The 13,655-nt window shown below is 38.1% G+C and overlaps 1 protein-coding gene across 2 annotated transcripts in view; it reads left to right on the top strand.

Annotated features, from left to right (window-relative positions):
- The window catches only part of SYK (spleen associated tyrosine kinase), a 33,952-nt gene that overhangs the window by 6,772 nt on the left and 13,525 nt on the right, over positions 1-13,655 (top strand). The window contains exons 3-6 of one of the 2 annotated variants that reach the window (XM_085323229.1): positions 4,440-4,578; positions 6,020-6,101; positions 6,521-6,570; positions 11,458-11,526. In XM_085323229.1, coding sequence (XP_085179355.1) covers positions 4,440-4,578; positions 6,020-6,101; positions 6,521-6,570; positions 11,458-11,526 — 340 coding nt within the window. The remainder of the gene's footprint in view (positions 1-4,439; positions 4,579-6,019; positions 6,102-6,520; positions 6,571-11,457; positions 11,527-13,655) is intronic. The other variant, XM_085323228.1, reaches the window with a different exon arrangement.

Below are 13,655 nucleotides of genomic sequence, written 5' to 3'. Positions count from 1 at the left end.
CTTTTATATGTCACAATAGTTAACACTAGTGATACCATTTTAAAGTAACCAGTTCTGAAGTGCAGTTGTCCCTAAGAGAGTGCTTGTCGTCGTCTTTTTTTTTTTTTCTTCAATTTAATCTGTGGTGCTGATACATGTAGCTGTCTATATTTGCATTATTCTTACCATCTTTTCCTAGGCATTTCCCACTGCCAGAGAGTTTACCAAGCTAGGTGGACCATTTTCCTAATCTTGCAGAGCCTTTTTTTATCTACATCTGTCCTTATTATGTCTGTATCTGTGAATATAACTGGGCATTGTTGACATCAGGCATGAGGAAAAGATTCCTACTAAACATGACCTTAATTAGGAACCTTAATTAATGATGAAGCTTATCTTCCAAATGCCAAGCAGTCACTAGGCTTAGRAGATGACCATAAGGATTTTCCAAGATAAGTAGTGAAATATAGCCTGYGCACCCTGTTGCTGGAGGTGCTGTCCCTGCAGTGACCGCAGCTCTTCGGGAGAGCTGTGTGTTGATCTGCAGTTGGGAACTGGAGAGCTGCAGCGGGGCTGTAGCTTCTCAGAAGGGCTAGCTCAGCACTGTGTGTTTCATCAGCGGAGCTCACTCAGAGGTATGAAGAAAGAATATGATCCTTAGCTGAGATAGCTGCTGAGAAAATCCCTTTTGCAGGTGCAGTTATACAGAAAAGCTATGTGTTTAGTTTTGGGAGCAGCGTAGCATATTTTGCTGGTGGGGGGACATCAAATTAGGYTGCAGTGATGCAGTCCTGCTCACTAAGGTGTTTCATCCTTGTAGCGCTTTGACKGTGTAGTGCAGCACAATAGTCTTATTAAGAGATCAAATTTTAGGCTGCAACATAGATAGTGACAACATGCAGCTGAGCTGCCTCTTGAATTCTGTAATGTGCTGGCGTTTATGAAACAGTTCTGAATACGATCCCAAACAGGAGAGAAATAATGATGTGCATGAAGACTGCAGTCAATATGTTTTCTCCCTTGCGTGATCTTATTACAGATGGCACTGAATTCATTCCTTATCGCCTTCAATGTTCAGTGTGCTGCTGATCCTGGAAGAGATAATGAGTAGCCGTATTGTAAATAACATTGCAAGAAAGATGCATCTAAGGGCAGACAAGTAAGCAAAGGCTGGAGCTTGAGGAGCGGTTGGGAGTGTCAGGATTTTGGCAGAAAAGAAGTTGTCACTGAGCAGGGAAAGTGGGACCAATAACAAACTTTCTCACACCCTTGGTTTGAGGAGTGGGATTACCTTCACACCATTCTTAAAGCTAGCATTTTACCAGTTGATTTCCTGTATTATTCTCCACTGCAGAATGCTGTGGCTTCTTTTTTCTATACAGTCAATGAACCGTGTTACAATAGCTTTTTATTTTTTTTTTTAACCTTCAGGGATTTTTTTTTTTCCTTTAGAAAGAAAGAAATCCTTGGGCTTTTTACTTGGAAGCAGAGAAAATTGAGGTGTAGTTCTTTTTGCTTCCCAGCAAAAAYAGAGATTTTACCGAAATAAAGAATGGATAGTTATTTGCAGAGCCTGTAATGATACTCCAAATAGTTACTGGTTGCTATTTAGGTTACTGTCATAAAAACATATGAAATAGCCATTTTGGTTTAGACTGTGGCAGTAAGTTCTGTGGGCAGGCTTTTAGGACCAGTAAGCTCTCTGATGGCCTTGGGGAACAGGGCTTGAGCAATCATTTGGCTGTTGCGTGAAAGCACTTGACACTTCTACTCCTCAGTCACATTTGGAAAGATAGCAGGGGCTCCTGCTGCTGTATTTGGTAGGGATCCAAATTGTGCTGGAATTGACAGGGCCCAACTTGAGGAAACACCTCCTGGATCACAACCACAAGAGAACAAGGCTCCTCGGGACCTTGATCAAGCGTAGGCATTAGATGTGAGGCATTTTTGTACATGCAGTGAAAGATCTGTCAGCCAGAAGTTGTCATGACTGTGAACTCCGGATGTCTTCAGAGTTAGGCAGCTGCAGAGTGAGGGGAAAGAAGGATCTTAGAAATGCARCTACAACCTTACCACCTGGAGCTCTGCCTAAATCCTGCACTGGATACTTACAGAGCAACCTGAATCTGTGCCATGGTCCTAAGAAATCAGTACTCTGTTCTCCCACTGATGTCTGTACTCTAATTAATGGTCAGCGTACCTCCTGCAGTAGTAACAACTGCTGCAAAAGGGAATCTGTTTCAGCAGAGCTAAACGTATTGGAGCTGCTATTTCTCTCAGTGAATCAAGAAGGAACCTTGTTTCTGGAAAACTTCATGTTGCATTTTTGTCATCTTACATGTGCTTCATTCTGAACAGAGGTCTGAACTCAACAAAATGACATTCATTTGTGTTTCRGAGACAATGCGCTCTATTCTGAAAATACTTTTCTAAATCTTGTCTACTGAAAAGCAAGTCAGAGGAAGACAAAGTGAAAGTTACTCTTCATTTTAGCAGAACTRCTGCTCTCCATTGGTCAGTCAGCACAGGAAATCAGCTAAGAAAATACCTGTTTGTCATGAAAAACCACAGGGTGTTTCAAGTTGCTTTACAGGCAGTAGGCAAGATACTTCGGTTTCAGAAAAAAACTCTACTTTCCTCTTCCTTTGGCCAGTGTCCTGTTCACATCTTAGGCAGAGAATCACTCTACTTGAAAAAGAGTTGCACAAGTAGTTCAGATGGAACAAACCCTGTTTTACTTTAGGCTTGAGTGAGTCAGCTGAGGAGCAGAACTTACCTCGGCAGTTTCTGGAGATGTGATGCTGAGTGGTAAGATTGCACCAACGAAGCATCCCAAAACCTTAGTGGGAGTGCCCTGCTATATTTCTTTTCAAGGCTTTTGAAAATTCTTCAGTGTATCATAACTTCATAATAGTAGTTACCCCCGTTATTTGGTGGGATGTAGCTCACTTTTCTGTAGATGATGATTGCTAATGCATGTAATGACAGCTAATCTCAGTTTTCGTGTGAAATCTGAAAACTGCTTGAAGGATAAAGTTGGTGCCAAAAGTCTTTCCTCTTGCCAAAAACCCTAAGTTTTGAAAACAGTTTTCTCAAACCCTACCGAGAGGACTTTTGAATGTTTCCTTGGGGGAGATTGAAATTTGGGTTCGGTTGATTTGGAGACTTTACTGAGCTGCCCAGTTCCCCAGAGAGTCCCGGGAGATCGGTGGTCGAGTGGGTCACCCTGTGGCACGCCTGGGGCTCTGAAGGCCCTGCCTCATCGGTGTCACCTGCTGCTGGCAAAGTGGGAAGCGTGAGGAGGAGGGGAGGCGAACTCAGTGGAAAGTGAGCGGCTCTCTGTCAATGCTGGAGCAAGAAGTGTKTCATTGTTGCTGAATCTGGGCTTTTGGGGAGAAAAACCTATCATTCCAGAGAACATCTAGCTAACTCTCTTGCCATCTTTCTGGCAGCAGCAACTGAATACAGGCAACTTGTATTAAAAACAAAAATCTACTTTTTAAATGTAGAAATGCCAAGCCGACTATGACAGAGCTAGCAGTAAATTCCTACTCTGRGTCTAATCACCAGAAGACGTTGACCTCAATGTGAGCTAGTCCTGAGTGCATTTAAAACAACTGTGCAGCAGGGCACAGGCATTTCAGATATTGCTTCCAGATCTCCTTTCTTCTACCATCCTGCTCCTGCTCTGATCTCTTCCTGGCGAAATTTGGATGAGCTGTGTAACCCAGTGCCATATGTGAATTTCATGGGAAATCTATGACAATGCATTAATATTGTTAGAGAAATTACAAAACGAATGGTTACTGAAATGTGTGATTTATTTCCAGTTCTCAGCCATGACACTTTGTTTAACTGTAAACTTATAATCATGTAAACCACAAGCTGTTTCAGTGCACAAAGAAAGAATTTCCCTTTTACTTATGTTTCATATTATGTTCTTTTAATATTTTATCTTTGCTCCTCACTGTCGTCTATRTGTTTCCAAATAAAAGATAAAGGAGACAAGTCCAGAGTTAATCTATTGTTTTTAATTGTAGGTCAGCTGTAGAAGAGATTGAAGTAGAGCTACTTATATGTGTTGGATCTGGGTGTCTGACTTCCCTGGGCTCTGTGGGCCTGGAGTGCACAAGTCTCCATGTGCTTCGCAGCTCAGTGARCACTTTGTGCCTAGCAAAGAGCTCCACATGGTGGATTTTCTTTTGTTGTTGCCAGATGCCCTTTGGGAGGAAAAAAAAAAAAAAAGAAAGAAAGAAACTTTAGGGAATTCTATCTGAAAACAAATGATGCTAACAAAATTAATTGAAAGGTTTAACAAAACGTCCTCAAAGTTGCAGTGCAGATTTTGTCCTGTTTCTTACTTGGAAAGCTTATAGGAAAAAGTGATACAAAAAAAATCTTTATCCCCAAAGCTCATTGGTAGTAAAGAGTAACCCTGAAAATCTCTCTTCTTCTTACAGAATCAGAGAAAGAGACAGCAATGGTTCCTATGCTCTGTGTCTGCTCAATGATGGAAAAGTACTGCATTACCGTATTGACAGAGATAAGACGGGAAAACTCTCTATACCAGATGGAAAAAGATTTGACACCCTTTGGCAGGTCTGTTAAGTTTGAATCACTTGGGTATCTGTCATCATGTTTCTATATAACCCACTTAGGCAGTTTGTTTTACTGTGCTGTGCGTCAACAATCTTTAGCTAAATACCAACATGTTTTGGCGGGTTATTTGCCATGCGTTTCCAACATTTTGTGGGTTTTATACATGAAGAGAATCTACGTTAATGTAGAAAGTTATGCAAATGTACAGATTTTAATCATTTTTAAATATGTTGTTGCAGCTTGGCTTAGTTTAAATTTGCTCTACCTATTATTCAATGAACTGATCATTCCCTAGGATGGAAGATCATTTGCATTTTAAAGTGACCATATTCAATAATAGGTAAGGTATAGTCTTTCACCAATGTCCTTTATGACAGCAAGCAGTAGAATTCTAGGAAGTACAAAGGTTTAGGTTGCTGTACTCACACTGCACTCCTTAGCTTTGAAGTTCCCCAGCTTTTTGGCTGAAYAAACATAGTTTGCTAAGGGTTACCACTTAAATATGTCTGAATCTTGGCCAAGATTAAGCAGTCAAGGAATGGATAGCTGACTATAGCTATTATAGACTATAGTCTATAATAAAACTGAATGCTGTAGAAATGACTGGGTAAACTGAAAATATTAAATGAAATGAAACCCTTGCAGAAATTTGCTATGTGCTCTTGCTTAAAATTCTATTAAAACAAATGAAGTGAATCATAAATCTAAAATGTGAGAATCTTTACCTGTATATACTAACTCTTAGCCTTTTCTATAAATATCCATGTCATTCCTGCAGTAACTGTGAATCTAAGAGCAGCTRTGACATCTTAGTATGTTTTTTGAAAGTGGCTCTAACTGCTTTGCTTGCTGACTGCCTCCTTCCCTACTCAAATGCACAGGACCACAGTAGCAATAGTGTGCCTGTGATAAAATGGCAAGAGACATGGTGAGGACAATCCAGAAAAACATATGGCCACAACTATTGGTACTATACGCTTATTATTAACTATTTACATCCTGTTGTGATTTTGAGGCCCCAGAAAAAGCTTTTTACATTGCACAATTCCTGCACTATAGTGTTGCCCATCTTTATTAAAAAAAAAAAAAAAAAAAAAAAAAAAAAAAGAATGGGAAAAAACAAGGAAGAGGGAAATCAGAGGTATAAAAAGAAGTGGTTTGCTCAGAGTTAGAGTTGTTTAATCCCAGAAATCCTGTTCCTTAGATTCAGCCACAGGATTATCTCAAAAGCCTACATCTCTGTTAGAGAGAACTAAAGATGAGATAAGAGTATGTGCACTAAAGATCTGCTGTATGTCCAGTTCATTTGCTGTAATGTATACCAATTACAGTACTTGTGCACACAATTTTAAAGAAGTAATTTATTTAATTATACCTATGTTACCTTTTCATCTCTCTCTCTCTCTTCCTCGCTCTCTTTTTTTTCCTCTCATTTTTGTAGTTAGTTGAACATTATTCATACAAACCAGATGGATTGTTAAGGGTTCTAACCATTCCTTGTTCACGACTTGGCTCAGAAAATGGTGAGTTATTCTTGTTATTTGCATATTATATTCCTATTATGTGCATTTTTTCCACTTTCCAGATAGGTAGGTGCAGATTACTGTAGATTTAAGTTAAAAATGACTATAAAATTATAAAAATTCCCTCTGTCTTTCTGGTCAGATACCAGTGCCRTGCTGAGAGATAATAGGCCCTTACTTCTCCACTCCTTTGAATCATTACTAAGGCACTTCACATATTTTGCCTCTGTGGCATTAAATCTCAGACATGGGAGACAAAAGCAAAGACGATCGGCCAAGAGAAGCATTGCAATATGATTAAAAACTAGGAAGTAGATTCCCAATTTGTTTGGGAATTTGAGGAAAGAACAAAAATTATTTATTCTTACAGTACCTTTCCCATCTTGCTCAGTATCTTTCTGTATTTGRCTCCTTTGCAGATAGTATTATTTTTGACACTCGTCTTCCATCTCCTGGAGCCCCTCTTAAGGTAAGAATAGATCATGGTATAGCAGTAATATTAATTTTAGAAGGCTTAATCTTATGCAAAACTCTAGGAGTCCTAATGCTTGGATATCACTGCAGCAGTGAATTTATTTTCTGGGGACTGTTAAATAAGTAATAGGTAGAAAAGAGTAAGTTTAAAATAGTCTAACATGTTTGTTCCTTTCGTCAGTTTTGCACTGAGCTATTCAGCATTTAATTCTGTGAATGTGTTTTATACTCAAAATGTATGTGAAAATCRGTATTTTTCATATGCAGAATGATTCTTTGAGTGAGATTTGATTTTCAAGTTTTGGATAAAGAGTTTTGGTTAAAACTATGAAAAAGTACAACAGYGTTTTCACTGATTGCAAGGAAAAGAAATGCTTTCTTTCATTAAATGATCACTACAGTCATATGAARTATTATCTCCAGAGGCATGGAGGGAGACTTTCAAAGGAAAAGTTTCAAAGATGGGAAGAAGGGGCAGCAGTAGTATATTAAAGCTCTTGGAAACCACTGTCCTCTTAGTGAAGAGCCACCTGAGTTGTGATACAAAAGACCATCTCATTCAATTATAGCTGGCCTAATCTGAAATAGGGAGTTTGACTTAATCATTTCATGTCTTCGAGAACAGTCTAATCATCTAGGTGTCTCACTGCTATTGTTGCCATCCCACATTATAGAAACAAATGTTTTAGTTCAAGTAAACCAATTACATTTATTTTAGTACTCTTGAATCTCCATGGGCCCACCGAGCAACCATATCATGCCCCAACTTTCTGAAAATCGAGTGCCTTTTAAAGTTATTTGAAATTACACACTGAAAACCGTTGCAAGTTACACACCCAAAATGATTGCCGTTTTTAAAATGTTGTCTCAAGGTTTGAGTCTGAGTCATTTACAAAGACAAAGCTGAAGTTTAAGCATGTCAGACTGCATGCGCACCATCTACACGCAAAGTTGCAGTGACAACCATTTAGTGTAGGAGTATTACATACGTGTTAGGTTGTCCRGAGAAAATTCTGCAGCTTAAACACAAATGAAAAGTAAATGCMTGAAATCCTTAAAAATCTTACTTTAGGTATTTAAATTTCTCAAAGAAGTAGCCATGCATCTGACTAAACTGATTGGTGTTTAGGACTGTGTAATGAAAGAAGATGGGCCAAACTCTTCATCAGTGCCATTGGAATTATACTACCCCAGTTGTTCACATTGCTTTACAAATGAAAGACTTGGTCCTGCAAACAGGGTGTGATTAATTCTGACTAATTACAGCTGTCTCAAATGAGACAGCTCACTTCAGACAAACCTTGGAGGAAGAGACATGTACCCATCCATTTGTCACTTTATCCCAAAATTGTCTCAAAGTGGTGGAATGATTTTCCACCATTACATGCCTGTTTTTTCTACTGAGAATCAGTCCAGATTAGCCAAAACTAAATGCCTTGTTTTTAGGTAGCTGCAGTTAAGTGAGATTAATTCTACCCTTAAACAAGTGCTTTTCTCACAAGTAGTCGACTTAAATACACTTCTTCATGTGAGCAGTTTTACACACAGCCATTAGTGTTTTCAGGATTGATAATCTGTTCAGTAGATTTAAGACTTGTCATGATGGATAAAAGGAAAAGCACGTTCTTAAATCTGAAATCTGAATTCTGTTGTTTCTTTAGGAGTTCTTGAAAGCAAAGCTGCTCTCAAAGGTACTTTCATATAGTGGAAAATGTAAAGTGGAAAATTTTAAGTTAATATTACTATATATGGAGCTCAAAAACTACAGGTAACATTGCTAGGTTCTCATATATTAACATCCTTGTGCAGAAACAGTAACTCTCTAACTAAGACAACTCATGYGGCTGTTCTTGTACACAGAGCTTGAAATTCCAGTGAATTCAGATTGCAAAACCAGAAATGCATAAAGAATGAATAAAAAAAAATCATACAAGAATGAATAAAAACCAGAGCCTTAGGTAGAAAGTGTGCAATCTATCTTCACATTTCCTACACTATCACAATTAAGATTTAAGTCTAAAATTAAAGAGTTTTTGACAGTCTTGAAGCTCTGCATCTTTTTGAGCTTGCAAAATGGACTGCAAATGTGTGAAAAATTCAGATTGATTCTGATGAGTTAGAGAAATGACCTGGAAAAGAAAACAGAGTGAAATTCAATAGGAACAAGTGCAAGATAACTGCACTTCTAATAATCAACTGCAGAATGTGAGCTGGGGAGCAGCGGTCAGTTTTCAGAGCATGTGGGGCCTATGGTGGATCAGAACAGCAACAGTAATCATCAGACCAGCATCATCATGCTGTTACAAAAAGGAAACATCATGAATGCTTCCAGTTGTTCACCATTAGTACAGTCTCAAGTGGAATAACTTCTCCAATTCTTGACACTGCACTTCTAGAAAAATGTTGTTGGACTGGAGAGAATCCAGGTCAAAGCAGTAAGAATGACTATAACTTAGGAGAAAAGATTGCCTAGAATAAAGAAGGAAAATAGAGGGACTAGAGGGGCAGAACACAATTAACTGCTGAGAAAAAGAAGAGAATGGTCTGTTTGAATTCTTCAACCTTGCTAGGAGAAGCAGTAATGGATTTAAATGGCAGCAAGAGAAGTTGAGACTAAACATAAGGAAAATCTCCTTAAGAGTTGGATGTTAGTGCAGCACTGAAATGAGCTCTTTGGAGAGATAGTGAAGGCCTTTGGAGACCATTACAAGCAGGATAGAAGACCATCAAGAATGACACAGCAGACCTTTCTAGTAGCAGAGGGACGTTCTAATAACTTCTGATGTTCCCATCTAGCCCAGCTTTTCAATGATTTTATGACGTATTCATACCTGAAGTAGACTGGTGAGAAATTCCAAAGCCTTGGTGGAAAACGTGCCCAAATCTCAAGTTGATTTGAAGTTAAGAAGGTTGAGGACCAGTGTAGAAATATCAGTTGCTGGATGATATGCAGAGTAGATGGTCTGTATAGCTAATTTAATGCCAAAATGTTAGCTCTTGAGGGCTTGGAATACAATTTACAACTTCAGGAAAGTGATTTTTGTGGTAGCTCCAAGAACAAACAAACAGAGAATATTAGTTCCCAGAATGCGACCAAAGGCGACTAGGCAAGATACCGAAGTTGTTGGTGTTGTCCCCTTCTTTATCATCTGGACATCTCCTTTGCAGTGATTCTAATATGCCTCAGCAGCAAAGGAACAATCTAGTACTGGAGGTCTGTATAGGAGATGCCTTCTCCATACAGGATGTGGAGACTGATTCCTTAGTATTTCTGTCAGCAGTGCCRTATGTGGAGTAGGATTTTTCTTGCCTTTCACTTAGAGGCTCCATAATTTGATTTAAGGTGATTTTGATCCCATCTGACTTTGGAGATGTTTTTTTTTTTACTCCCTGCACATCATCCCAAAAGTATTTAAATATGGAGACCACGTTTTGATATGAGCCTAAAATCAGCTGTTGATATTGCAGTAAAGCTGCAAACATCAGGGCATTCTCCTGAATCCTCTGTTCACTTATTTCAGTATTTTATTTGTTTACCAGATAGTATTAACATACTCAAACCTTATGAGTACAGCCTAAGTTTAGATTGGTACTATTATTGTCCTTTTTTAGCTTTTAAAACATTCCTCTTAGAATGCGTTTGTAGTTCTAATATACTCATTTGAGTTAAGCATTATTACTGTCAGGCTGGTGCAGATAGCTGCAAGATCAAGCGCTAGGAATTACTGTTGCCAGAAAAGTATGATGAACTACATTCACCTTGTGCAAAAGGTCACTTAACCCCTTGTAGGATTTATCTGTTGCAAAATGATAGCTAGTAAGTGCTCTGGGATTCTTCTATTCCTGTATGGAAAGAGCATTTCTTKCCGTAAAAGAAAAAAGCAGATTCAATAAGCTGTTTCAATATGCAGTATCTGAATTTTGATACCACAGCTATGAAGACTGTCAAACATAAAAAAAAGTTTCTGTTCTTCCAGTAAGAATAGGAAATGTAGGGTTATGCTTGATGCTTTAACACAAAAAAATTGGKTTTTTTTGTATGTGAAATCATTTTTTAAAGGAAAGCTGGGAAAAACCCCATGTCTATCCAGTCATTAGTAAATTTTCTTTGTATTTAGGAAAGTTCAAATGGGATTATTCAAAAAATTCTAACATCTAACTGTAAGTCAGTTCAAAGACTGTTTAATGTGACTGAAAAGGGGGCTCAGGTTATTATTTTAGTCTGAGCATCAGCCTAAACGCTTGGTCACTGTAGTACTGCGTCAAAATCTTAACCTGGCAGGTATGGTCTCTCAGTAACACTTAAAAATGATAATTTATTATGTTAAATTAATGCATTTCTGTAGAACATATTTGCATTTCCTTTAAAGGTATCTTTATACAGGACATAAGTGCACTTGTAAAATCCAGAGCCTGTTCATTTTTGTTTGGAATGACTGTCTGTTTATGTGCTTTTTGCTTCAATAACCACATTATGTTTGTTGTAAAATCAAGGTATGCTTGGTACATTAGTCTTTCTCAACAGACTAAGGTTATTATCTGATTTACATTGCTAAATGTGTTTCATTGGGACTAAAATTCAATAATGGAGACAAAAGAAACTCACTATGTGAGAGAGCCAGGTAAAGGCCAACGCTCTTAAATTTAAAAACTGCCTCAAGGTATATCTACAGATATAAGGTGGTTTGAGGGTAATGTAGTTTAAAGAAAATTTAATATTAAGATTTCACAGAGTACTTTGCATCTTAAATGTACTTGCAGTCATAAAGAAAAGAAAGATTGGGAGTGTTTTGTTCTTGCATATACTACGTCTGTTTTATAAAGTACCTCTAGCTGTTTTCCTGACGCATTTATTGTTCCTCTTTGACATTGTGGTTTCTAGAGTTGGGCAAGAGGTGGAATTATCTCAAGACTCAAATCGTACACCTTTCCAAAGGCTGGCAGCAAAAAGGTGCATCATACAGTCTTTTTAGGTTTTTGATTGAGTTAAAAGGACTTACACTTGGCTAATTTCCCTTCTTTTTTTTCCTTTGGCTTGCTGATACTAATTGTCTGTCTTGACTACTAACAATCAGATTGTGAACGTTTTATGATCTTTCTGCTTCTTTCCTAATCATATGCATAATCATGGCCTTGATTTTATAGAATTATAGCAATGGCTTTAAAGAGGTTTTAAAAGCTTGGGGGGGGATATTTTTAAATAATTTCTCACATCCCAAAATATTAGCACTGTTCTCCACATATCTGCAAATAACATGTAAGTGACAAAATGTACTTTTAAAAATAGTCCCTTATAGCAGAACAAAATGATACTTCTAGTGAGAACTATCACTCCTAATCAGAAAATTGGCTTGCTTACTAGGCTATTAGTGAGCACATTTAGGGAACAGTTTATTCATAACAATCATAAAATGTATTTTTGCAGAACTTGTGTGCACAAATCTTGTTAAACATTGAAGTTAATTACATTTAGGGAACTGTAGGTTGTTGGAGGACTAAGCAGAAGGGGAGAGGTGACGAGAAGTCAGCGAGTCCAAGGGAGCTCAGTCCTCTATTAATGAGGGTGCTGCATGGCCGGTAAATGATGCTGCCCAGTAATCCATGTAGTTGTGAAGCATGTAATTAAGGGCTTTGTTTGCATGCTGAGGATAACGTGTGTGTCCCTTTTCCACCTGCAACTCTTTCATTTTGTTTATTTATTTATTACCATTTGCTCTCGAACAAAAATGAGCAGGCACAGGAATCCCTAGAGATATATTGCTGTTCCAAGTGGAAAGCTAGATTTTGGCATTTACTATATTTGATAATATTGGTAGATACCARTTACACTTGTTTTTCTTAATTAACTTCAGTTCGCTCGTATTCTGAGGTACAGATAGTTGTTGACGTCTGCACATCTTCCAAGGTCTTGCAGGACCTATGCTTCATTTTTAATGTACTATCTGCATGTACCAATGCACATAGAGTGTCTCAGATCTTTCTAAAGCCGCCTGAAAATTTTGGCATAACGCTGCCTGTCAGCCAAGAGGGATATTTTGTTTTTGTTCAGAAAAGTGAGTGCTGTGGGGTTTGAATACTCCAGGCATGGGTTGAAGAGGTTTGGTCACTGCCACCTGTTTACCTGGTAAAGTCTGTGCTTCTCTTTGGTTGCTCTCTGCAATCCCATGCCTACTTGCTGCACAGAACAGGATGAAGCATGCTGACAGAGAAGGACTACTCTTTTTAAGAAAGTAATTTCAGGAACCTGATTTGGTCATCATTTATGCATACTTACTCTGAATGCTCAACCACACAAATTTCATCATGCTTCTGAACTATAGTCCCTGAGCAAAAGGAAAGCTCAGCTAGTACCATTTCCAACATTTGCCATCCCCTAACCCTGACATGTAGCATTTCCTTAAAACTTGCTTAATTAGGAAGGCAGTTACTTATCAACATATCAAAAACTTTCAGACAATAAAAGGGGCAAATCATGCCATTATATTTATTCAGACTAGGAAATTGTTTTTTAAAAGTTCACAAGCTTATTGGGATACTGGTTTAACACCCAGATCAAAATATTTCCAGCTACAATACTCACTGGTATGGAGTGGCAATTTAAATGACAATTTAAATGAACTGGTGCCACCTAGTGGCTATAAGGAGTCTTAGTCAAAGCTCAATGAGTCGTTGGCTAATAAAATCTTTTATCATGCTGAATTTTGGTAGGCAGTTTGGTTTAGTCAACAAAGATTTTATAGTCCTACATACACATTTGGGTTATTACAAATCAGAACCACTGACATGAAAATAAATCACACTTGCTGTACTGATTGCCCTCACTATAAAAATGAGATTTAATGAGAAGCAGGGAGAGCCATTTCATTCATATGTTAAAGTACCCAGTAAATGAATCTTGTTTTGATTGTAGCAACTAGATGCTATCATATCTGCTCTGGGATTATCCTACTAAGGCCTTATGCGTGGATAGAAAGTTGTATTCATTTCACTAGAAAGGTATCTTTGAGCCTATACAAACTCTCTGCCTCCTACTCTCCTCTCATTGTCAATACAGTTATATTACTATAAAAGTGCTTACAC

The sequence above is a fragment of the Rhea americana genome, unplaced genomic scaffold (assembly GCF_003343005.1).
Source record: "Rhea americana isolate MKP2758 unplaced genomic scaffold, rheAme1 scaffold_83, whole genome shotgun sequence".
NCBI lineage: Eukaryota > Metazoa > Chordata > Aves > Rheiformes > Rheidae > Rhea > Rhea americana.
Note: the sequence above shows the minus strand (reverse complement) of the source record. Positions and strands in the feature narration are given on the sequence as shown.